Genomic DNA, 27,109 nt, shown 5'->3' with positions numbered 1-27,109 from the left:
AACAGGAATTCTAGTGTTCAGTTCTCATCAAGGCTTCCTCTGCTTGGGTACCATTCATGAGCTACATGGGCTAACAGGCCTTGGTGAAGGCAGGATTTAGAAATACAGTCCTGTAGCTGAACACCCATAGCTGAAGCAACTATGAAGGGAGAAAAGGAAAAGAAAGAGAAAGGAAAAGACATGTGGATGACTGTATTTTTTCTACTCTTTCACTGTTTTGTTCTAACTGCTTGGCTGGTTGGTTTTACTTCCATGCTGGGGACTGGCAGTGATTTCCTTTCACTGTGTGACAGGCATTTCTAAATGAGTATTAAAGGTGCTGAAAGCCTGTGGTAGGCACTTTTTTTTTTTTTTTTTTCTTTTTAAGAAACCTAGTCTTAAATTCAAAATGAAATAAACCAAACAATTTCTCTGCTTGCTGGCTGAACCCCAGGTTTAAGCCCCTACAAGGACAAGTTCAGCCAGTGAGCTGACCTTCCTTGACCTCCAGGAAGCCCACAGAGGGAGGTGAAAAACTGCATTGCTGGGACTGCTACCACTATCTCTTCAGGTTGCTCTCTGCTTCTTCTCATAAAGCCTTCCCTACACATTCCTCTAGCTATGCCAAATTTTAGCTTTCAGACTGACATTTGCCATATCAGATGCTTATGCCAGGCTTGATATTTGAGGAAAATGGTAGCAAAAGTGGTTCACTCATGTCCAAAAGCAGGCTAGAAGAAGCTATTTTACCAAAGTTAAGAAAAAATAGTGACCTTTTTAAAAAGCTCCAGCAGGTTCTCTGCTTTCAAGGGACTAGAATTTTGATGACAGGGGGAAGAAAATGTTCTTTTCATGTCATGTGCTGATTTTTGCTGTACTTGTGAAAACCTAGACAGGTCATAAGCCTTTGGAAAAACTGCAATTTACACCTGTTCAACAGAGACCTAATAGAACTCTTTTTTTCTTTAAAAAAAAAACCAAAATACCAGCTTTCTAAAATTCTCTCCTCGATGGATCTTTCATAGTCTAAGGAATTTTTTCTACATGTGAGCTCAAGAAATGCCTACATCTGGGGAAGTGAGAGAAGGAGGACTGCACTTCTTGGGATTGCATCTCTGCTGATCCTGCCATTCACACAGGTATCTCTGTAAAAGGAGGCTGGCTAATTCCAAAGAAGTAGGAAAGAGTCCGGAAGGTGATAAGGATACACTGACTTGAGACTCTGGGAGAAGTCTGGCTGAAATGCTGCATGAGAAGAGAAAACTGGGAAACAACACTTGGACCATCTGAGCAAAGAAAGTGGGACTTGTTGGGGGTGAGGGTTGGGGAAGACAGGTGGCACAAAGAGACAGAATATAAAATAAGTGAAAATGGATGAAAGCAAGGGACAAGAATCCAGAAGTGTAAGCAAGTTTTTTCTAGATACAGAGTTTAGATGAGACATCTGTGAGGAAGACCCCGCTTTTCTAGGTAAGAATTAGAATGGGACAAGAAGCCAGAAAGGCAGAAGAGGGAAGCTGGAGGAGATAAGACAAAAGATGTCAGTGGTGGGAAAGAAAAGCTGAAAAGTTCACTACTAAAAAGTTCACTAAACCATGCACTTTTACAGTGTCTGGGTTTGTTCATTACAAAGCCAAGAACTGCAAAGTGGGGAAATGTCAGCATTACGGTTGTTCAAGCAACCTGAATGCAGTCCAGTTTGCATAACCACTATGAATCAGTCCTGAATGACATAATCAATGAGAATTTTTCTTGCAGGACACCTATCTCTTTCAATGCACCAGATAGACTGAACTGGAAATCAAACTTAGCTGTTTGGAAAGTGGACAGTAATCAAGGGAGAGGTAGAAGATTGCTGGGATAAGCAAGACAATCGTGTGGGTAGAGCCAACTGAAAGCTGTACTGCAACACTGGATTTGTCTCTACTTCTGTACAAGGGTCATGGTGATTCCAGTGGAATGGAATGAGATAGAATAGGATAGGATAGATCATTTCCTTGGAAGGGACTTAAAACGATCATCTAGTCCAACTGCATGACTGCATCAAGGGCTGACCAAAATCTAAAGCCTGTTAGTAAGGGCATTGTTCAAATAGCTCTCTAAACACTGACATGCCTGGGCCATCAAGCACCTCTCTAGAAAGCCTGTTCCAGTGTTGGACCACCCTCTCAGTGAAAAAATGCTTCCTAATGTCCAGATTAAATCTCCCCTGGTGCTGCTTTGAACCTTTCCCACACATCCCATCACTGGATACAAGGGAGAGAGATCAGTAAAATCTCTTAAATCAGATTCTTTGGAAGCAGACACTAAATCTGTGTGCTTCATTTTCTGAATGCGTGACAAAAGCTGGATAAACCCTCTGGCTACTTTTTTTGACTGGTGGCAATTCCAAACAAAAATAAGTACTGTATTGAGAGCCCAGTTTTGACAAATCAGTAAATACAAAGTTCTTACTTTGTTGAAACAAAATGTACAGTTCAGCCTGCCTTCTTTTAAATCTGAACATTTTCAAAAAAACCTTTTTTTTTTCAAATTAAAGGAAGATACATATTGAAATTATAAACTAATTTGAATAGGAAATTAAATGTTTAATCTAAAACATATTGAAAGAAATAATTCAAATTAAAATTGAAAAAGGGAAACAGTTTGGAGACTGTTTTCTTTTTCTCCAGGGTTCAAGATGATTTCTGCAAAACAAACAATTAAACAGGGTACAAACAAACGGACCGTATAACTTGCATGCCACCAAATTTCCATTTCTACATTAATAAAAAACTTAATGAAAAATGGTTCTCAGTCCTAGTTAAGCTTTGGAAATGGGCAATTCAAGGAACTCCTGATTTGAAGTCAAAGAAGAATTTGCTTTGAACACAGAAAACATCCTGTAACCATCAGTACTTTGAACAACAAGATTCTAAGTGTCTCAGGCCATGAAAAATAAATACACATTTTTGACCTTAATCTTCTTGCACCTCAGTTCTCTGCCTATGCAATGGATTTGCATGCTGTGTCCTCTCATCTCACAGGAGTAGGGTAAAAATCCATTGACTTCAGGAACTACTGAGATACCACCCTAACGTGTCCCACAGATAACACCTTGAGATGAAGTATCTTTTCTTTGCAGCAGCCTGTGAAAGCAGGCACAAAACAAAGCTTAAGGCTACACATTAAACAAGGTGAAGAAAACAAAACACTGAATCACTGCTGAGTCAGGAAATGTCACCCATCCTGCGTACAGAAGCAGGCAGGGGTTCGGTCTTGAGACTACTGCTTTATAATGCACAGGCACAAGAGTGCCAAATTAAGATTGCAGACATAATCCTGGCATTTTCTTCCGTTTGAAGTGCTTGCCTTTGCAGCCTAAATAATATTCATCTGACACAGTTGTGCGTACGTAATAAATGAAAGGCTTTTGGCTGGCGGGCCTTGGACTTCACAGAACATTGCAGCAGTCCCCCTGAGTTTTCCTCACTGGTGATTTTCTTTCCAGCTCATACCGGTTTTGCAGCACCGGATCAGAGTCTGTTTTTTCTGTCCCCTCTCCGGTCTTTTCTTACCGCACTCCGGTTTTTTCTTACCACATTCTGGTCTTCAGACCTGTTTTCTCACCACCAGCCAGCCAGCCAGCCAGCTGGCCTGAGGTGATTTTCATTGCTGTGTTGTTAATTATTTGCTTGGGCAATCACGATCTTAGGACTCCAAGCACAGACAGAGGTCTCGCTATGTTAGATATAAAGCAGGAAAGGCAACATATAATAGAGGTTTCCCAATTTAAGGGCAGAATTTTAAGAGCGTTTAGTTTCTGCATCCTTCCCAGGTCAGGTTCATGCTGCAGAGGTGCTTCCAACCATCACTTGGTCCTCTGTAACCTTACACCCAGTAACTGTTCCTTGGCTCATCACACTTGTCTCTAATCGCAGTTCTCATGCTCATTCTGGCCCCAGACTCCCAAACGTTTTCACTGCTATGTCTCTACCTGAATAGAATCTGAGCCAACCCCTGCTTCTCACCTGAAGAAGATAAAAAAACTCTGGAAACTTCTGTTGGGATAAAGCTCCCCTTAAGAGAACTTTTGGTGTGGTTTTGTTCATCCCACAAAATGTGCCCAAAACATTATGTGAAGACTGTGCAGGTAACACATTTGCATACCATGAAACAAAGGAACCATATCAGGGTGAGAATAGGGGCTGATGTTTAAAAAAATTCTATGCAGAGGGGAAAATAATTTGGAAATTTCCAAAAAGGAACTACTCGAAATTATATATATATATAAAAAAGCCCATGGATAATCCCTTTCTCCCTGGCATCATGACACCAGTCAGTGCAAGATTCCTCCTTCACTGACATCCCTTGTCCTGTCCTGCTGTACATTCCTGTCCTCCTCCTTTTTCTTATTCCCTCTCTCCCTTACCTCCCTGTCTCTCTCCTCTGACTCTCCCTGCTGAACAGTGAGCCTCAAGAAGCATTCCTGGGCTAGAAATTAACATATTAATGAAGAGAGAGCCTTGAAGAAGGTTTGAGAGATGGGGAGAAAACAGAGAGATGAGGCAGGCAGAACAAAATAACAAAGGGAAGATATAATGAAGAAGGGACACAGAGCCAAAACACAAAGGGAGGAAAAAAACGCCTTTCTCAGGAACTTGTGCTACTTCAAACACTTCCATGGGAAGAAAAGATGAAAGAGAGGAAAGAAAGGGGGTGGGGAAAATGGGGCGGTTATGTTTTAAACCAAGATTTAGTATTTTTGTAGAAAAGAATCCCTAATAAGGGAAGGATGAGAAAGATGGAGGATGGGAGCAAGGGAAGGACACAGAGAAGCACAGATGGGACATAACTGGCAACAAGATCTATGGGTTCATTCCTGTCTGTTTGCAAATCAACATAAGCATGGAGGCATGGGTATGTCAGCGCAATCTTAGGGCTTTGCCTATGGGTTATTGCCTCCCCTGCAACCCTCCTATTCTTCCCTTCCATAATGTACTCCTGCAAGCCTGCCCCAACATTATTTTGCAAAGCAGAAAATGTCAATTAGCAAAGACTACTGTTGATCTGGCATGCTCACGAATCCCACTCCCAACCCCTCTCACATCTCTCTCAGGCAAACAGTGGGAAACTCATTAGGATCAGCAGGTTGAGGAGGAAGTAAAAAAACCTGTTAGTTCAAACATCTAAGTACTTGTTTAATCATCTGTTCTTCTACTTGACCACCCACCATTTACAACCTTGGTTATATGTGCTGCAGAAGAACATACTCGGAATACTGCAGAATATATTCTAAGTTTGCACTTACCCCAATGGTCAGAACAACCCCATTACTCCCACGCCTGCTAACAAGACAAGAGGGAAAAAAATATATTTCTGCCCTGAAGAAGGAACATAAAGAAATAGCATTTTTAGTGGTGAAATACACAGCAGACATTGCAAAATGAAGAAACATAATAACTTGACTAGGAAAACAAGCTTTTTAGCCTAGGTCTACATCAGTAGAAGTGTGAGCTGCTACCAGAGAGCCATTCCTGTAAAACAGATATCCCTCAGTTTATCACCATCTTTCACAGTCCTACCAGCCTGTGCTACCACTGAAGAACTTGTTCCACAGCTTCCTGGTGGTACCAAACTGGCTTCTTGGCACCTCACCAGGGCACTGCTTCTCTGAGAGCACCATCAACACCCTGAGTGCTGTGGGCTCACAGTCTTCTGCAGCACCCTCCTGGAAGTGTAACAATTAAGTAAATAGCCATAGGCCCAACAAAATCTCCTACAGCTCCTTTCTTCTGTAATGGTGTGGGGAGTGGACCAACGACCATTTCTCACTCAGCCATCTCCAAACAAGACCTTTAAGTGCTCAGATTTCTTTTCTGAGGCTGAAAATAAACCTCCAGCATGAGCCTCTGTCACAGATAGGACAAATGTTCACGGCTGCTTTCCCTGGACTTCTCAGGAGATACCAGAAGACTGTGGGAATTCACTGGCATAGGAGCCCCTGCTGCCTGGCTTCAGCAAAATGGCCACAGCCAAGGTCACAGCATCTGTGCAGCTCTCCAGCCTTGGTGCTGCTCCTCTGATCTGTGACAACTGAAAAGATAAGCTGTATTCCACAGAGAGGAGTAAAGAGAGGAGTAAAGGTCATAAAGGTCAGTGCCACCCACAGCTCTCCCTCTTGGGAACCAGCTGTGTGCCACGCTTGCAGTAGTAGCCTGCATGCCCTTCACAGTGAGTGCTGTAAAACCAAGCCCAGTGATGCTTTTTATTTCCCCAAGTGCTCCTCCTTCTGCACTGCATCCCCATATGCTCTTTTGCTGCCTTTCTGCCAGGGACCTTTTCTGGGTGACCTTCTCCCATGCTGCTGAGTGATGTTTGTGATGAAGGTTTCAAAGCTGCCACAGATGAGCACCAAGAGCCAGGATCCCTTCTCCAGGCTTTGTGAGGATTCAGAAGTGTGTGGCAAAAAGGGAGGCAACCAGCAACAGTGCAAACTAGTCTGAGCCTCAATGGGAGGTGGTGGATGCCTCTTACCTGAGCAGCTCTCCACTCTCCTGTGGCTAATCCTAGGCTGGAATGATTGCCTTCCCTCTGCACTGGTTTAGATGGTACTTCCACTGTCATCCACTGTTGGGAGTGCCACGCTTCTCTCATTTGGCTCCCTTGCTCTGCCAAACTTTCTTGTTAAGCAATTTCACGGAACTATAATACACTATCCCAAATCAATTTCACAGCATTGCTAAGCCTGGGCCTTCATCAATTCAAACTTGAGCTTTCCATGAAAAATTGCTTGAGAAAAATATACAAACCAGCAAATAAAGTAAACTTCTCGCTCTAGCTGCAGTCAAACTGGCGCCTTTTCCGGAACCAGCATCTTTCCACAGCTACCAGAGAAAATATGACTTGGCACCATCTCCAGGGCACTTGCTTCTGCTGAACAGTAGTCTCACACTGGTAAAAATCAAGACCTCCTCCTCCTCCTCACAGCTACATTCAAAATAGATCTACAAGCAGAGCTCTCCCAGTATCTCAGCCACCTGCCTCAAAGGATAAAGAAGGAAAAGGAAACTGAGATTAGGGCAGCAGAACATGCAGAACCCTGAAAGATCAGTCCCATTTCAACTCCAGGATCTGAGCAAGTCCAGTTCTAGAAAGCCTAAAATCCCACACACTCCCCTCACACCCTCGTCCACCCCTCAGAACAGCTATTTGACATGAATACATAGTAGGCATATTGAAGAACAGTTGCTGTATGATCAAATTTATTCAGAGGCTGTAAGCATCTGTACTTTGCACCTCAAAGCCTTCACAAGTCCCTTGGTGATGGGGGAGAGCATTTTGTCATGGCTTAAGTACTAGCTCTTTTAAGCTCACACCATGCCACACGTCACCACTCAGATGCAGAAAGGCATCGTCAGCATCTTTGAGAGGAGGGTGGAAAGCATTTAATGCAGCAGTCTGTGTTTGAGGTACTTCATGTCACTCACAGGGCTTAATCTGCCAGTGACGCATTGTTTTAAAGGGGAAGAAAGTGATGAAGAACATCCTTTTGGGGGGACCACCTCTTATTTATGGCATCTATTACCCATGTGTCTGCATCCTCCCAGAGCTTCATTGCAGCAGACCCTTTTGCTCCATATCTAGTCCTGGTTATGATTTGACTGTACCCAGAGGCAGGTACACAGCAGCCTTGTTGCATGTCACCCTCTGCCCAGAGCTGAGTTTCCAGAGAATTTCCTAATTTCGGAGAGTACCAGTGTAGAATATAGGTACATGTGCCCAAAACATGTCATTGCTCTGTGATGAAGGAGGCCTCTGAAAGCAGATATCATCTGCTGGTGATGGCTGCATGCTGGAAAAGCTGCCAACCTCCTTACTGAAACCACTTCTGGAACTGGTGGCTGCCTGCTTCACACAGGCACATGAGAGGCATGTGTGGCATTGCTGCTAATCTCTTGGGCTTATTAAACAGCCCCAATGTCTTGGCAAAAATACACCTTTAGCAATTTCATTCTGCCAGCTGAAATTCCTCATGCAGCTGCAGTGAGGTGCGGTGTTCATCTCCGCTTCGTACTATGTGCTGTTAAACAGTTGCTCTATTTCACCCCAGAGATGACTGAATTTTAGCAGTGAATTAAGCCATCTCTTTCTACTTTGTAAAGTGCTTTGGAATTGCAGATAAAAGATACTACAGCCTGTCATAAATAAATGTAAGATGCTGACACTGCTACTGGAGGTAGCCATCTTGCTGAAAAGTGATTTCATTTGTGACACTAATAATACAGGGAAGAACGCCTGGCAAGACACTGAAAACTCATTTCCATCTCGTTTTAATAGAGCTTCAAAACCCAGAAAAATGTCAGTGTCGAGTCAGCATTTGTGTGTTTTTAACCACTACCAGGCTACAAAGATGCATCGATTTTCAGTCCAGTGTGGCAGCTCTCTTCCACCCTGGCTGCCCCATCAGTGGGTGAACTTTTCATCTGACTACCTACTGTCTTGACAGCTCCGTAGCAAAGACCAACCCTAAGTTCACAAAATCTGTTTTTCAGGCATTTGTCATGGTGCATTACTGCATAAGGGAGCTCTAATCACCTTACAATCTTTACTCAATCAAGACAGGTGTGGAGACCTGTTCAGGGTAATACAGTGTGCTCAGAAATCTCTCCGCAGGGTTGGGAAAGAGCTTTCTTTGTAGGAATTTATCTGTATTGAGTCTGATTGATCATTTCAAGGGCACTGTGGTTAGATTTTAGTATTCATTTTATATGAAGGTGCTTGCAGGCTTCAGTAGGGACATTTTTATTACTTAAATCAGGAGAGAATACATGATGGGAATGACAGAGCAGGCAGTGGACTGGGCATGCTGATAGCTCTCTGCCATTTCCATTTTCTTTGTTACTATTTCACTCACATTTAAGAATTTTTTTAAGAATTCATTTCTAGATTATCTTTCATTCAAATACTTCAAGAAACATAGCACATAGTGAATGTACAATAAAGGAAAAAAAATTACACTAAGGTAACATATACTATCTTCAAACATTCATATTCAAAATCAACACTTCTAACCTTAACAAAGAAAGAATTCCTTGTCTAACACTGCAAACTAATTGTTGAAGTTTGGAGTGAAGCTATCTGTGAGGTATTTGCCCACACCAACAGAAACCCCTTTGCTGAATAATTATTTGAAAGCAGAACAAATACATTAATTTCACATTCTTATAGCTCAAAACTGGATGAACAGGATTTTTCTGCTCAGGTTTTTCCAAAGTTTTCACCTTTGGACTGAGAATGAAAATAAAATTTTCAACATATAACAAAATATACTTTAAATACTATAGCTGCTTGAAAATAGGCCAGTGGAGGAGTCTGTTAGCTGCAGAGGGAGGTCTGGATTCTGCACGAATAACAGGTGTTCAAAGGCACAGTTTGGTTTGATCCCTTTGAGGTAAGTATTCTACTGCTCCAAAGATATACAGATCCACATTTTCCCAAAATTTGAATGCAAGATGCAAATACACCTTTAAAGCAATGAATTTGAGAAGACTTTCAGCAGCAGCATGTAGTCAGGAGTGCTCTAAGGCTCGATTCAGCAAAGCACTTAACTGTGAGCTTCGCTTGAAACGTGCACATCGACTTCTTAGCCAAAGCAAACATGGCAAAGATCACTGAACAGCAGGTACCTCTGGAGGAGAGCAGACCAGCTCTTTGGCAGAGCTCAGCTCCACCACACAAAGGTGTAGGACAGAAAGGTGAAAATAATACCCCATCAAAATTAAACCTCAGGAATAGCACTAAAACTGCAGAACATGACCCAAAAAAAAAAATAAAAAAATCTCATCCCAGACACACCAGGGATAATGCCTCGACTTTCAGCCAAGAAAGACCATTTGGAATTTTGTTTGTTTGTTTGTTTTTTCCTTTTACTCATGAATTCCTGTTAATGGTGAAGGCTGTTGTGCCCCTCTTCACCCCACCACCCTCCCCACATCCCCTTGGGAAGGAGCCACTAGGCGGCGAGCTGGGCTGGTGCCTTGTCAAACTGCATCGTGGACCCAAATTCCATCAAAGAGCAGAGAAGAAGAGAAAGCGGCTCCACAGTTGCACAGGGAGCCATAGCAACGCAGCAGTTCCTATTTTTAAAAACTTGAAAGATAGTAAGAACATTAAGTCTGAGGGGAGGAAAAAAAAAAAAAAGCCCACGTTTCTATCAGAAAGGAAAAAAAATGCACGTGTTCCTCACAGGCTCTAGTGATGAAACCACATAAGGCTAACATCAATCTGCAGGTGTGCAAGTCAGAAAATATCCACAGCCTCAACAAGCCAGTCCCTCAAGGAAAAAGGCTATTTCTCACCTTCCCTCCTCTGATCTACTAAAGCAGGTTTTCAAATTCCCTGGGGTGCTTTAAAACCCACAGGATCCAACTGTGTTTTGTGATCGGGGGAAGATGCTGATGCTAAACCATAATCAGAGCTGGGTTTGCGGTTTCACACTGCTTCCTTCAGCTCCACTGATGAAAGATTTTGATTCACTTTTCATGAAAAGTGGAGAGAGCCTGAATGCACAAGCTAAAGCATATTGTCACCAGCAAGTGAAGTTGCCACGGTATTAGCACTAATTGGACTTGGCTGCGGAGCAGGAGATGTCTCAGAGGGCTGGAAGCAGAACGTGGACATTTTCCCATCTGGAAACTGATGGCGCATACCAAAATTCATTCCCAGCTGGTGGTTTTTGGAGGCCTTTCTGAAAGGGTCTGTCTTCTAATCAAAAGACAACCCTTGCCAAAACCACATCACTTCACTTGAATCCTTCCATCCTATTTTAATTGCAAAGAGGATGAAAAATCCAGCTGTCCACACAGAATAAGTGCTTCCTCTTCCCCTCCGACAAAGCCCTATCCTGAAGGACCATGGCATCCTGTGGCACCTGCTGAAAAACAACCATTTTTGCCATCCCCTATCATACACTCCCTTTGAGAAGCCAGGAGTCTGCAGTGACCTACCAACGAGCTGAACTGGTTTGATGTTAGACCTTCCCCTGCAGAAGAGCTGTGCCTTTCACTGACCAAGGAGCACTGGTTAAGGGCTGAGCAAAGCAAGTAGGACAGCCAGGCACACACCTCATCCATTGGGCATCTTTAGTAGCCCATCCAGACTGGGCTGGAGAGGAGTTGGGTCAAGGGCATGTTATGAAGCTGATTTCACCAGCCTCCTTTAGGGAACAGGCAAAAAGGAGTGAGGAAGCCAACGGTGCCCCTGAGGTGTGGTGGCACATGGATAAATGCTCCCCCCCCACACACTGCTCAGCTCCTGAGCAGGCAGCATGACCAACCAGTAGCCCCAGGGTTACAAACCCAGTACCTTCCACCAAGCACTGAACAACCACAGCAGGGAGCAACATTCACATGGCAAATGAAATGCAACAAGAGATGCAAGGCAGAGAGGTTAAAAAAAAAAAAAAAGTGACGGTGGTATGTAAGCAGCAGAAATGCAGAGATGTACAACAGGGGGGATGTGGGGAAGCAGAGAAACCCCAGTGGAGGCAGGAAGCATGAGCCAGCCCCCACCTCCAGTTGCTGCTGGAGTGGTGACAGGAACAAGCAGCTTTCAGCAGCAGGGATCTCTAATCTGTCAGCAGCACTCACGCCACGTGCTGCCAGCCCGCCCCAGCCTGACGGCAGCCGGACACACCAACCAGTGGGGACCTAACAAGCTGCTAACAAGACATTGGCTTAAAGGCCCCAAAAGGTCAAAAGTTATACACACTTCCCTCACCCTCCAAGTTTCTGAAAAGGGCAATTTCTGCATCTGTGAGAACATGCCATTTATACCTTCTCTGACCTCCTCCCCAGAGTGAAGAAGCAAGCCCCAGCAATGTGCCTCCCACTCCTGGATCAGCACTGAGGTGCCAAGCAGGGAGATGCAGCTCCACTGAAGCCAGTGAGAATTCAGTGCTGACCAGTGCTCCTCTCTACCCTTAGCATGAAGTTAACTCCCCAGTCCTGTGAAGGGAGAAAGGTTAACAAAAATGTTTTTTTCTCCATTCCTGCTCTTGGTTCCCTTGCTGTGCTGTGTGAAGGTTGGTGGCTCAGACCACTAGAAGGTAACACAGAGTGGCTGCATGGCACTACCTTCAAATGACATACCCATGTCTGACATGTCAGCTGATAGCTGCCAAGACTGGAGAGAAGAAGGAAGGAGGGTGGGTTGGGAGTGGCCCAGGAAACAAGGAAGGTTACAGCCTGGGCTCTGTCGTTGGCACTGACTTAGGGAAAGCAAGTCCAGGATGCTATGGACATGCTGCTGTTCCCAGGTATCAAGGTGACACAACACCTTGAAGGGGCACTGCACCTTTCCAGGGATACGTATAACCCCTATGATCTTGAGTCTCCAGGGAAGCAATATATTTGTACAACCCTATTGCATGCAATTCCTCTGCTCACTGACTCACTGCTCAGCTGTCTAAGCCCCAGTAATTCCTAGTTTCCTCTAGGGGAATAAGGCCATGTGAGAACAGAACTTGCCTTGGGTGTACCTGGGAAAATAATTTCCAGCCATTCTTCAAAGGCTCTTTTGCATTTTTTAACTGGTTGGCATGGAAAGCTCCAGACGAAAGTTAGTATTTCCCCCAGAGTGGAAGTATCATGTCCAAACCATACACTGAGATAGCTTGCCAGCTGTTTTCATATTTGAGGAATCTGAGGTGCAGAATTGAACCTACCTTTGTTTCCCTCTTAATGTATTTCTTTGCAAAGGCAGTATAATTCCACATTTGTATTTTCATTCCAGAGCAAATGCTTCACTGCACTTTATATTAAGATGAAATCTGGTGTGTGCAGCCTGGTGTTAAATGAGAGACTATTAAAGTCAATGAGTGGAGAACTCATTAGTAACCCTACAACAACAAACTAGTAGTTATGGCCCAGCATTCACAAGCAGCTGTGACAACCAGTAGGAAGAACCCAGGTCTCATTGAAGGCTACAATAAAACCTCAGCTTATGTAGCCCAACAACTGTGAATATCCATACAAAACCGCTAAGTTTCTATTCCTCAAATATGTGCCAGAAATCATATTCTTTTCTCATGACTCATCCCTGAATTCCACTCCCAAGAATGCTCCTGTCATTTAGTTATTTATTACCATTTCTAAAATGTAATGAGAAGCAACAATCCCAAGCTCAAGGAAATATGTCCCACCAGTTAAAATACCAAAATAAGCAGAAAATTGCCTGTAAACACATCCACCTCTGCCTACTCACTCCTCAGCAGCCATGATGAAGGAAGAATAGATGAGCTTTGCAGAATGCCTAGAAGGTTAGCAACTCTCCTTGGAAGGGCCAATAAGGAAGAACTTCACATATGAGCATCTCTCCAGAGGAAAACCCTGTTAGAAGCTCCTTTTCAACATTTCTAATCTTCTCATCTGGTAGAATAGAGCACAGAACATAATGGCTTGCTGGGTGCCCATGATAAGACTGGCCATTGAGGTAACTATAAACTTGGTAGGCTTGAATATTCAAGCAAAATTTCTTCCTGGGACAATGAAGGAAGAAATGAACAGGTTTAAATTATTTCAAACAAAACAAAGAATTAAAGAATGTAATTGAATTGGAAAAAACCATTTGAGTATTTGGAATTGAAATGGAATCCATATAATGACTTAAACCCATTGTCTGCATAAATTGAGATAAATCCCTCACTAGAGAAAAACTTCTTCAAGAATTATTCAAAAAGAAAACTGAAGATACTTGTAGATCAAGCCTTTCTCAAAGTATAATTTTCCTACTAGTTAGTGGAGTTCTCTCACCAGTGTGTTAATTTCTAGGACAAAATCTTCAAGGTTCAATAGTCATGATCATAATTCTGCAGTTCTTGTTTAACACAAAGGAGAGAACTGGTTCCAAGATAGACAAGAAACAGTTGCTATGAGACCATTATTAATACCAGAAGATGCAGACAAAACACCTATATTTACAGGAAACAGCATTTAGATAACAGTGCCCACTGTTTCTTTTTGTGCTTACAGCCATACTTCAAACAAAACTTTGCTTGCACAAGCTTTTTGCAAAAACAAACAGGTGCCAGTGTAAGAAGGGGGAGAGATGTGGGGAAACTGAGCTGTCTTTGTAAATCTGTGCAACATTCACTTCACTTCCTTACTCCATTATACATCCAAATAAACCACCAACTGAGACCACATTGAGCAAGACAATTTGATTTTATCTGCATTTCAGAAAGAGAAAAAAAGAACTGGTCAGAGTTCAAAGGCAGACCTTGGAAAATGACTAATTCACAGTCTTAGTGCATAATGTGCCCCAGCTGAACTAAATTACACATTTTTTTAGTTGCATGTGTCACTCTCTGAAGAATAAAAATGTGAAAATTCCTTTATCACACTGCCTTCCAGCTATGAATTTGAAGCACATTGGACCACTTTGGATTAGCTTCAAGAATTTCTGAAACACCAGCTACGTGGTGATGTATTATCTGAGGTCACATACACTTGCCTGTCTCCCCAGACATCAGGCCCCCATAAATAGATTTCTCTATTTGGTGTAGGCATGTGGAGGGGGGAACTGTAAGTTGTGGAGGGGGGAACTGTAAGTTGCAGATGGCTGAAGCTAATATTGCTGGGTCCAGGGCAAGAATAAAATCAGTTTTCCAGAACCTTCGGTCTAGTCCAAAGCATGCCAGACCTTGCCCCAGACACACAGGCACCACACCCTGGTGTGCACAATGCAGAAGTGCTGTGGGATCTTAGTAGCTGGAAAGGGTTAGGGGAGGCATGAAGCAGCCAGGTCTGCACAACTTGCGATACTTGAGGATAGACAAAGCATTTCAGGAGATATTTAAAGAACTTAGATAGCCAAGGTATATCAGGAGAGGTTTAAAGCTTAGCACATAGTAAATTCCAGAGAGTTCAATAGGACTTGAAGGTATGAACACAGATTACAGCTATTAATCTCTGTTGGTTTTGGCTCAGTCAGGTGGACTCATATCTTCATGTCTGCTTCTTTCCACATCTTGTCCCTCTCCTCTACCTTGCCTCCTGCCCAGACTCCAGGCTGTGAGGCTGAGCTTGAAGCTGTCACATTCCTATTGAATCTTTGGATTTGTAAAAGCAATGGCTTATTTCAGACACCACCAGCTTTTATACATCAAAAGATGCTTGAAAGCAATTTCACTGAAACAGAAAACTAAGCACCCAGCTCACAAAGTCAAGTTTTTTACTTAACTACCTCTCTCAGAAGTACAGAGAAGGTGAAAGTATTCTGGGGGGCAGAACCCCTGGACCGGCAGAGTACAGGCCAGCTGTGGGTAAAGCAAATATTTGGATAGTGATTACAAAAGTAACTGCAACACAGTGTAATTGTGAGCTAGCTCAGGTGCCTGCAGCAATCTAGGCAGTGGCAGAACAGAGCTTGGCATGGACTAATTGGCTCTGCTTCTCAGCAAGGCTGAAGTCAGTACCCAAACGAATCTAGGTATATTTACATGTATCTGCAGGCATTCCTGTGAATGCTGTGCCCAAAGCAGACAAAGGAGAAGCAACAGCATGAATTGGGCCATAAAGGTGAGAAGAAAGTGAGTGCCTTCAAAAGTGACATGAATTGCTTTCATGTGGGGTGCCCAGGCTTCAGGGCACATCTACACTGCACAATACTGTCATATGTAGAGAACCAGCCATCCCAGAGCTGGACACTTCAATAAAATGCAAAGAAGTGATGTGCAGAGAGATTGCATCAGTTCCTTGAGGCAGTGTAGCTATATGGGTTATATGGCTAATATGGTGTCAACAGAACTAATCAGCAGATCCCTGCAGAACATTGCATCGTATAGCAGTGGACAACAATTTGTTTTCTAGGTAACTGCTGGAAAGACACAACAGAGCTCCCCCCCAAAAAAAGTCCCTGTTTATTTGGAAAAGTAGAACAACAGCCTGCCGTAATGGTACTTCTGATAATTTTGTGTATATTAAATATATTTTACCTGCTTAATCATTCCAGGGATGACTCAAAAGAGCATCAGAAAACATCTCTTACCCTAAGCCTAGCTGGGAAGGAAACTGATAAAAGTTTTAGGCACCTTTGGTGGTCCCAATGCTTGCAGACAGCCAAAAGCCAATATAGGGAAGAGGAAGTAATAAAACCTGGTAATATGCAAATGTATCACAGAGACAAAAACCAAATAGCATATAGCATTATGGATAATATAATGAGTCAAAGAATAGACTTTTCTTTCAGGCTTCAACTTTCAGGCAAAGCAAAATATGCTTTCTTGTCTTCCAGTCCCCCTAAGTGCCTTGTATAGTTGACAGTGAGGGGTCACAGCATGCAAACCAATCCATCACATGTACATTGTTCCATTATTCATCATGACAAATGAAGACACTGAACTCTCTATAGCCACCTATCCTGATGGCTACTGCCTGGTTCAACCACAAAGGGACCAACCTGCCCAAGGACTTTATATGTAAAACATTGGAGAATCACAGCTGAACAGGTCAGGGGGCATCTGGCTAATTGCAGATCCCATGTCTAATTAACTGGGCTGCTTAGTTAAAAGAGACTCAGTTGGGACAAAAAGGAAGATTTAGTAATCAGAGCACTGTTCTAGAGGTTGCTCCATCACAGGCTTCCTCTATGACCTTAAACAAGTGTATAAGTACTGTTTTTGAAGAAAATCTGAATTCGGATCAAAAGATCATGTTTATTTTAGTAGGTTTTCCTTAATTTTAAATGTCCTTTTCCATCTAAACCCACTTGCCATTCTCATGGGAGCTGCCTCAGCTCTCTGCATAATGGGCACATGAGTTACTGAAACCCAAACCACTCAAAAGACAGTGGCCAACAAGGTGCCAATGAGTAGAATGGTAGCACAAGTCCTTCTCTTGGAGGCAAACTGGATCCTTAAGACACCCAAGGGCTTTAAAGGTTTCCAGCATAAAGCAGGGCCTGAGATGAGTTGTTAACTCTTTTTGCAGCTCCAGTTCTCCACATTTCTCTGCACTTCTTTCTTTCCCGTAATCATGACAGCAGATGGGCACTTGGTCCGCAGATAACTGGTGCCATGAAACTATTCCCTGTGTGTTACACAACCATCACCTATAAAGGACACTGTTAACACAGTGCTGGTGCCTGAAACAGAACCTGGTGCCTCCTGAATTTCAATACAAGCATCTCCAGTGCTTGCAGCAAGGGCCACCCTAGAGTCACAGACCCACTCATGCAAAGACACTCCAAGTTCAGCTCTGTTATAAAAGCAAAATTTTGTGCATTTTTGTGCACACTCAAATTTTTGCACTGTGTCTTCATTGTTCCTTTTCCTCATGCTGGCTTGCCCCCTGTGTTATACAGAGGCTAAGTGAGTGGCACTCCTGCTGCACAACAACAGGGGTCCCACCATCAGCACGCCTCCTGGTGCACAGGTTCTGGCCAACACCACCTGCTGCCTCGAAGCCCTAGCAGAATTAGTTTGGTTTCAGAGGTCCCCTCCAGCCCCTCTTTTGTAAGGCCAGCCCAGCCCCCTCCCTTACCTGTTGAGCATGTTGGACTGGTAGATCCTTTTCTCCTGGGTGTTGTAACAGCTGCTCTTGGGCTCAGGGATGAAGCTGTGTTCAGACAGCATGTCAGAAGCAGCCGTGGTGATTATGGCTATTCCATCCCTCACTCTGGCAGGAAGACCGTAGTCCCATTCATCGTATGAGACAGAGATGAGCCCAGTGGGGAACTCGGATGGCACTGTGTCTGTATCCCCTGCCACCAGGCTGGGCACGATCCACGTGTAACCATAGCCTGTCAGACCCACAGAGTTGGCCACCTCAAAAATGTAGGTGGCCTCTTCCTTTGTGCAGTAGAGGAGGATAACAGGGCTTTGGAGCTTCTTGAGCTGGTTCTGGATCTTTGAGTCCCCATCATCCAGGGACATGTCCAACAGGAGAACCTCCTCCAGTTCCCAACCCACAAAGCTGTGCTCAATGGTACTGCGGATCTTGTTCACAAAGTCCTGGTAACCAGGGAAGTAAGTAGTGACAATGGAGAAGATGTACCAGTCATATTCTTCCATGATGTTGAGCATGACAGAGGCTTGCTGTTCTATTGATGGGCCAAACTGGAAGAACATGGATGACTCATCCTAGAATAGGAAGTCAAAGAGAGGAAGAGAGAAAAAGAAAACAAGAATAGGTCAAAGGAAATAAACAGCATTCCTAGTCAACCCATTGGACATGGGAGGGGGAGGCACGCAGTCAGAATCTTACACTTCATGTTTTGGCCAGAGCTTAAGGATTTTTAACTTTTAAAAATTTAAAATTTAAGTGAAGCAAGTGGGAAGGAAGTAAAAGCCTTTTTATGACCAGCTGTCCTTACTTTATTTTTAAGGGCAGGGTGCCGAAATTACTTAAAGGTTTCAAATGTTAGGCATGATTCTAACAAACAGGGAACAAGTGGTACTCAAGTGAGAACAGAAAAAAAAATAATATACAATCATAGAATAAAATTGTAGAATTGTTTTAGTTGGAAAACACCTCAAGATCATCAAGTCTATCTGTCAACCTAGCACCAAGTCCACCACTAAACCATGCCACTAAGCACCAGATCTACACATCTTTTAAATATCTCCAGCGATGGTGATTCAACCGCTTCCCTGGGCAGCTTGTGTCAGTGTTTGACAACCCTTTCAGTGAAGAAATTTTTCCTAATACCCAATTTAAACCTCCTCTGGTGCAACTTAAGGCCATTTCCTCTTGTCCTATCATTTGCTCCCTGGGAGAAAGGACCAACATCCACCTCACTATAACCTGCTGTCAAGCTGCTGTAGAGAGCTATAAGGTCTCCCCTCAGCTTCCTTTTCTCCAGGCTAAACAACCCCAGTTCCCACAGGTTCTCCTTACAAGACCTGTTCACTAGATCCTTCACCAGCTTTGTTGCCTGTCTTTGGACATGCTCCAGCAAGTCAATGCCTTCCTTGTAGTGAGGAGCTCAAAAACTGAACACAGTAATTGAGGCAGCCTCACCTGTGCTGAGTACAGGGAACAATCACTTCTCTAGTCCTGATGGTCACATTATTCCTAACACAAGCCAGGATTCTGTTGTCCTTGGCCACCTGGGCACATGGGGTTGTTTCAAACCCAGTGCAGGACCCAGCACTTGGCCTTGTTAAACCTCATACAAGTGGCCTCAGCCTATTGATCCAGTCTGTACAAATCCCTCCTTAGAGCCCTTCTGCCCTCAAGCAGACCAACACTCCTGCCCAACATGGTGTCACCTGCAAACTTACTAAGGGCTGTACAAATATTCCACAGCTGCAGAAACTAAAGGCCATGATAATACAGGGCTCACCATCATCTTATATTTAGTATAAATGGGATATCCAGCAGCTCTGATTTTGATTTATTTTGGGATCTAGTTTGAGTATCCAGACTGAAGCACAACTAGAATAGACAAAATCATTGGACACAATAGCTCTGAAATCCTCCAGTGCAAGCTCCTCCCAAAGCAAGTAGTAGCACAAAGTGCTACAACTGTGAAAGCTCAATCTCAGAATGTCATAAAATATACTAAAATGAAATTAAAAAAATTTCTAAACTACCATGGGTTTTGTTTATTCTGTGTTTTAGAGAAATGTTCGCGCAATATTTCTCTTGATATTGCTTTCATATCCTTCTACCATACTAAGTTCATATTTGCAAAAATCAGAACTTCTACCATTTTATAATCTTCAAAACTCCAAGGGAGTTCTGTACAGATCTCAGCTCTCCAGTGGCATAATGCATGCGTTTTCCATCTTGGGATTTCACAAGATATCGCATTTTCAGTTTGTGACAGATCCAGTTGAATGCTAATCCTTGCTTTTACCCAATTCACAATGGAAAGGAATAGAAAAAGCATTTCCCCATATGTGTCTTATGAATCAACCCTCTATCTTTTAACATCAACTGCAAACTCCCACTGACTTCTGTACAGTATGGTTAGATCACAGACAAATAAACAACAAAAGAAGACAGAAGTAAATTATATCTCTCTGCAGAGATTCCCATTACAATAAGAAATTTCTCCAAATCTGATCTTCACTTTCAGGAATAAGATAGCAGCCTTGCCTTTTCCTAGTGAGCTAGAAGACCTGAAACAGAGATCGAAAAGGAGGTAGTCAGGAGTTTCTGACAGGGAAACTCATTGTGCAGGTGCCTTGAGACATCATCTCAAGATAGTCACATTTAGAACAGCTCTCTATCAAATCCACACTCCCACAGCCCAGCAGGTAAAGCTGTTTTTCAGCAGGGATTCCAGTTAATTATTCATCCTTCCATCCATCCATCCACCCATCCTTTCTTTACTCATGGCTTTGATTACCAATAGCCATTTTCTCTATTGGCAATATATGCCATAGCTCAGCAACTCCAGAAAAAAAGCTCTGATCCTGCACCCTGCCTTAGGTTGTTTGTTTCTCTTTCCTAAACTCCCAATGGGTCTCATCCCAGATCTCCATGCTTCTCCTATCCGGTCTGGTTATTAAACATCGTTCACTTCCTCCATGGAACTCATCAACCAAGTGTAAAAGTACTGATCTCTGCTCACTGGAAAAATAAATATACACACCTACACATAAAAGAAGAAGTGACAACAAATTAGACACAAGTCAAAAAGACAGGAGCAGTACAGGAGCATCTCAGTATGTGGGAAACAGCTCTTGTTTTCTAACACTGGAATTCAATCCCTTTTCCCAGAATAGTACTCAAGAAAAGAACTTGTTCGTCCAATAAAAAAATAATTTAAAAAAACACCACAACTTTTTATCTTTGAAACTTATGGGGAAAATCAGGAAAGCCAGAGGAAAGATTACAATATTGTCAGGGCATCCCCCATAGTCTAAAGGAAGCCTGAACAAGCATCTCCAGTACTCTTCATAGCACAGTGTCTTTGAAAGCCACTTGTGACAAACTGAATGCTAGAGTGGGAAGATTCAGTCTTACCCTAACTTGAAAAGGCAAGGCAGCTACATTGGTGGCTATCATTTATTTTTATATTAAATTTAACAAAAGATTTTATATACTTATGTATAAGAACCTCTGAACTGACTGCAAATTTCCACAGTTTCTAGCAGAAAATTTAAGATTGGAAGAATCTGTCTATTGAATTGCAGGAATATTTGACCACAACATCTTGAAGTCTTGTCTGAAAAAACAGTGGGTGCTTTCCTCAATGACAAATAGGGCTGGGAGATGGTAAATCCACAAGTATTTCAAGGCTGTATGCACACACAGAGGAGTGAGTAGGTGTGATTGTAAAGTGCAGGGGGTACTGCCCTCCCCATGATTTTAAATAGGGTCAGGTGCTCCAGCTTAAGTGCCCACTGACAGTTTGTTCCACATCAGTGGAACAGCCCAACCGTTAAAGGAAATTCAGCCCCAAAGACTGGAGGAGAAAATTCAGAGCTCCTCACTAACGAGAGTATATCAGAACATCAAAAATCAATACACCAAATAGACAGCTTTATCACAGCCCAGCTAAATCATTCTCCACTGAGAAATGTCAGCATCCCTCCTTGAACAGCACAGAGCACTTGGCTGTGCATGTAATAATTGCTCTTGAGCAACTACTTGTATTTTTATTACAGAATCTTCAAGTAGAGGCAACTTCTATTCAAAATGAGAGCATTAGAGAAGTGCAAGACAGTCCATCTTTTTGCTTACCAAGATGCCTCTTGGCTCTTCATCACCCCAATACTTTGTTTCGCTGAATGTTCTTCATTCCCTCAGCACTTAGAAAAGAGAGGGGCAAGGAAGGATGGACAATGGTATAGGGGAAAGTGTTCCTCTCAAAATAAATGGTAATTGCTGATAGAGCTGAATGGGAATCTCAGTGAGTGCCTTTTGGGGGAAAAAAACTGAGAAAAATACCTGAGAACAAGAATTTCTTCCCTCTCCTTATTTTTGATCACACCTGGTGGAAAGTCAGGGAGAAAGAGAAGGAGCTGAACTGACAGAGAGACACAGGGCTACCCAACAAAGTAGGAATTTGACCTCACTGTGGTGTCACAGTGAAATCTTTTAAACTAGAAGTAGATCCAAGGCAGGGGGAGGGGAGTTTACCATTTATACACATATGTACCCCATAGAATCATTACTGCTTTATTACAGTCTAAAACCAAAAAAGGAAAATTTCACCCCTCTGGATATTAGAGGCTTTTATAGAACATCACAAGCTCCTATTTTTCTCCTGCAGAAATTTCACACTCTCCACCTCCTTTTTTCACCTTGGAACAGCCAAAACATAGTTCAGCATTTCCATTGGGAGACAGATTTAAGTTTGAGATACAGGAAGGTTTGAGTTCAAAGCAGAATAAGTCCCATGCATTGCATATCATCCATGTGACACACAATTCCCTGACTACAGAATAAGATTGCCATAATCCTGTAGCCCTTTCACCTACAAGCCCAGGCTCCCCATAGCTAACTGCTGCAAGTGACATCAAGATGCTGCAGGGTGTCCCTCACCCAGTCTGAAAGAGTAGAGGCTCCATTACAGGATCTCAATGCCTTCATAGATCCTAGTACTCCCCCACTGTCACCCTGCAAGGTCAGGGATCTGTAGTTTGCAGAGCTGAACTGGAGGTGGAGCTGATCAATAGACACAGCACCACTCCCCAGCTGACAGATGGCTTCCCACAGAAAATCTGCTCCGAGTTTACCAATGCTGGGACAAGTATTGCCTCCCCCTCCTGCACGTTTAAAGCCCTCAGATAAGGAGGGTGGATTGCATATGGTGTAGGTGCAAAAACACTCACTGTGAAGCCTCCCCTTGGAGACTGGTAGCTGGCAAGTACCTAGGTGGATGGAAGAGAGTTCACAGAGGTGGCACAAGGTTTAGAGAGTAACCAAATACTATTGTCACTACTTCAAAGTTGCCCAGTGCCTTCTGTGCCTCAAGGGCAGGCTCATGCGGGCATCACACAAAGGCCAGGTCTGATTCACACCTCATCCCAGATGCAGCCCCTTGGTGAGGCTACAAGGTGACTATCAGAACCCTTCTGCAGCTGCACTTCTTAAAACCAGTCACTGCTATTTAACAAACTGTTTACCTCAGATGTGGCATAAGAGGTCCCCAGGATGCTTTTCTCACAAGTTAGCAGTCCCTCTGGATGCCCCAGGCAAGCAAAAGTAGTTACTGCCTTACAAACAACATCCTACTACCCAGAGCAAAACTGATTCTTGGCATGGGGCTGGCAGACTAGAGAACATCCCTAAAGCAGAGGAATGCAAGATCCCCCAAAATGGGTACAGAGAACCAGGCAGCTTGAGGGACTAGAGAGCCTTTCACTGAGCCACAGTGCAACTGCTGACTTGGGGAGTGAGGAGATCGGCACTTCCATGCAGCCTGTCTGAATGTAATCTGGTTTTGTGCACTGTGTTCTTGATTACTGGGCCGTGAACAGATTTTTGCTACTGGTGGCAAATTCCTTTAGCTCCAGTCCAAGTGCCAGGCCCCTCAAGAGCCAAGTGTGCCAACTTATGCAACAAGGAATGTTTGAGTGAGGAGTAAGTCAATGTGTTTGCTTCTTGGATTTGGAGAAATAAACCATGTCTTTGCAAAATACCTTCGGCTGCTGCCTTTGCAGTGGTGCAGGAGAAATACAAATTGTGCTTATCTGGGAGTAGCCCCTTTTTATTAGGCTTTTGGGAACACCCGTATACCTAACCCCATTTGCTGCTGCATTAAGCTTCTCGCACAGCCATAATTTAACAACTAGGGTCTGCCCTTTCCTTCCTTTCTAATTAGTAAAGGCGATCCCACAAGATCCTAACAACTCAACCCACTATCACTTTCCAAAGCTTTCCTCTTCTCATTTTGCTCACTTAGAAGTAAAGCACACATGTCCTTAGTTGTCTCCATTTGCAAAGTTCCTCTATGACCTGTAGACAAATCACACAAGCCTCTTGTTTAGACTTTGGCCCTGCCTACCACCCATTCTGTGAGGGCCAAAAGGAGTGAGCAAGCACCAATATCTTCTGGGAAAACATAGACCTTAATTTCCCTACCTATGTATTTCTTCAAAATTGACACACCACTGTGTACCTATTTGTCACAGTCCTGGTGGAATACCTGATTCACTGGGAGTTTTATTGTTTGTGATGGAAAATGCCACAACAGTTCAAAGTCTTATAATTAAATTTTCTATATTTCTGAGTCCCATTTGTTATAACGGATCTGACAGGAAATCAAGATCTTTGTTGCTTAAGTGTTCATTTACTCCTGTTTATTCTTACCACAAATGCATCACTGCCTCAGGCTAGCCTGCAGTCAGAATCTTCTGCCTGGTTTTTCTGTCCAGATTTAATTTTTTTTAACCAGTCATTTTCAACAACTCAATACAACAGAACTCTTTTTAATATAATGTGCTGCATCATCTTATGCAAGTCCTTACCTTGAGAGTTTTCAGTAGGGTCTATAAGAACCCACTGTAACAGTACAGCCCTACCATAATGTTCCTGTGGTGCAATTGGCACCTTGCACATCTCTGCATCTCTTTTTCACATACATGCTCACATTTCCACAAATACACATACAGCAAAACCTACTCAAAATAAGGTTGCAGCACATTGGACTATGTAATTTTTATATGACTCTGCCTGTTTAGTAGGATTTCGAAAGTTTCCTGTCTTACTAGAACAGTTTCCCTGGGTTATTTTACTGATTTTGGCTTGCACTGCAGATGGAGCAGATGACCTGCAATCCTTTCCCAGTGCTCTGATTCACTGATGAGTGGATCGTTTTTGTGAAAATCCTCAGAGCTGCCCTGGGAATGTGCCATCAGTGGGAAGTTCAAATTTTTTAGCTGCAGAAACATGGTTTACATAACTGTATCATTTATCAGTTCCCTTCCTTATTTTCATAATAACTACTGAATGCACCTGTTTTATTTGACAGAATGATACGTAGTTCAGAGGTGACAGTTACAGAGAATTGATTACAGAAATTGGTGGATGAGTGAAACAGAGAGACCCAATTCACTGTCCCCACTGATGGAAAGGCAGGCAGGATATACTGTGATAAATTAGTGGAGGGCTGTAAGAGCCCTGTTTTACAGGACAGTGTGTTGCTGTCCTTCTGGTCCCTGCCAGACAGTGCATATAAGTGCACAAGAATGAAGACCTGAGGCAACTAGGAGAATGGTTGTTGACTCTCTAGGTCTTCTCTGGAAGACACAATCCCTGTAACTGAGTAATTGAGATAAGGAATCTAGAGTTGCTAGTGTAGGTTAATTTTGTTACCTTGGTAAACAGTAACAAATATACCAAGGTTCATATGTGTCATGATATTAACCATACACATAAGTAACCATACACAGATCCCAGTCATGGCTTGGACAGTAATCTCTGTGTAGCAGTGGAAAAAGAACTGCTGCAGAGCCCTAGCCCAGGGGCAACCATGTAAATGCTCCAGCACCAAAGATTCCCGAGAGCTGCAATAAAAAGATCTCTGATTAAAGATCATTCAAGGACTAAAAACAGCTAATTGATTTCCACTTTCCACTCAAGGGTCCACAGAAATAATTTGTTCAAAGCATTCTGCAATGCAAGGAAGCACAAGATACTTTAGATTCTATAATCTTGATTTTAGGATTGTTTCACTCCATTCCACATGCAGTTAATAAAAATGATGTAAGAATAAAACACACCACAATCATTGTCTGACATATATAATTCAGGGAAAAAAAACCCAAAAGTTGCTTGAATAAGGAGAAAGTGCATAATTTATGAATTTTACACACAACTACTGGTCAAAGAGGGCTACTGTATGATGGTATGCCATGCCAGCTTCTCAGAGCATCACAAAGGGATGCTTTTCCACTTTTCCACAGCAGTGAAATGGCAGTTAGCAAGCTGCCAGAATAGAGTTTTCACACCAGGCTAATTGCATTTCCATTTTCACCTCTGTATGTGTGTTCCTTTGTTTGATGAGCTCACATGGATAGATTAAACCACTGGTCCTGGGTAAATTCCTTCCATCAGGTGTCCTGTTATACCACACTAGCAATCTAGATAGACCAGGCCTAGACCCCCTGTCCCAGCTCTGAGAAGCCCACTAGGCTGGCTTAATATCCTAATTACATTGCCAGCTAATATTAGTAACAGAAAAGTCAGACTGCCCCATTACTCATCCATACAATTACATCATGGTGCTTGCCTGGGGCTTCTTTTCTGGATGTCTTACCCTCCAGACTAAGGACTGAATTTTGACTGTAAGCTGAATGGGATCTCATTGGTATAGTCATGCTAATCAATAACAGCCATAAAACTACCCAGCACTCTTTTTAAAAAAAGTCCAATCACAGTATTTGGCAAGATGTCATTGAATACATTTCTCAAATCAACTATGCAGAGTGGAATACAATTTCTTTTTATCATTTCTAAATTAACTGCTCTTCCATTTCACCAAGTATGCCTTTGGTCTCTTATTATGAGCAAACCTTATTATAAACTGAACCTCCAAAGGTTTACAGAGCCTATTTAGATAAGCCCTGGAAGTTCAGCATAGCATCCAATGCCCTGTGAGCCTCTCAGGAGCTGAATATCTCCTCTCACTGTGGCCTAGACATAGGACAGGTCAGAGTTTGTCTCTGAGGACTTCCATTCCCCCTCTTTCTCATGAAGTAGAAACACCCTCTTTTACTCAAATTCTGACTTGTTTACTTAAGTGTTAACCTTTTGCAGGCAATGCTTTTTGTTCTTCTGCATCCTAACATGTGGCACCTGCAGACCTGGTGATGCTAAGGCTACTCAGCCTTTATGGATAAAGTGAAGTTGGCTGTGCCCAGGTTCTGAGGTGGCCAAACCACAGATGAGGCAAAGGGACACATTACACCCATTTTTAAAAAGGGTAATAAGAAGGACCCTGGAAACTAGCAACTTGTCAACCTCACCTCTGTGCCAGGGATGTTCATGGAGCAAATTCTCTTATAAGGTCTGATAATGGACAGGAAGGTGATCCTAGACAGCCAGCACGGATTCACTAACAGCAAATCCTGCCTGACGAACATAGTCACTTTCTATGACACGGTAACTGCACCAGTGGACAAGGGTTGATCTATTGATATGGTCTATCTGGACTTCTGCAAGGCCTCTGGCATGGTCCCTCACAAAAT

General features: G+C 43.0%; 1 protein-coding gene across 1 annotated transcript in view; it reads right to left on the bottom strand.

The window, feature by feature from the left end:
• The window catches only part of GRIN2B (glutamate ionotropic receptor NMDA type subunit 2B), a 209,623-nt gene that overhangs the window by 100,852 nt on the left and 81,662 nt on the right, over positions 1-27,109 (bottom strand). The window contains exon 3 of the mRNA XM_071732697.1: positions 17,502-18,100. Within this exon, the coding sequence (XP_071588798.1) occupies positions 17,502-18,100 (599 nt within the window). The remainder of the gene's footprint in view (positions 1-17,501; positions 18,101-27,109) is intronic.

The sequence above is a fragment of the Heliangelus exortis genome, chromosome 1, assembly GCF_036169615.1.
Source record: "Heliangelus exortis chromosome 1, bHelExo1.hap1, whole genome shotgun sequence".
In the NCBI taxonomy this organism is placed as follows: Eukaryota; Metazoa; Chordata; class Aves; order Apodiformes; family Trochilidae; genus Heliangelus; species Heliangelus exortis.
Note: the sequence above shows the minus strand (reverse complement) of the source record. Positions and strands in the feature narration are given on the sequence as shown.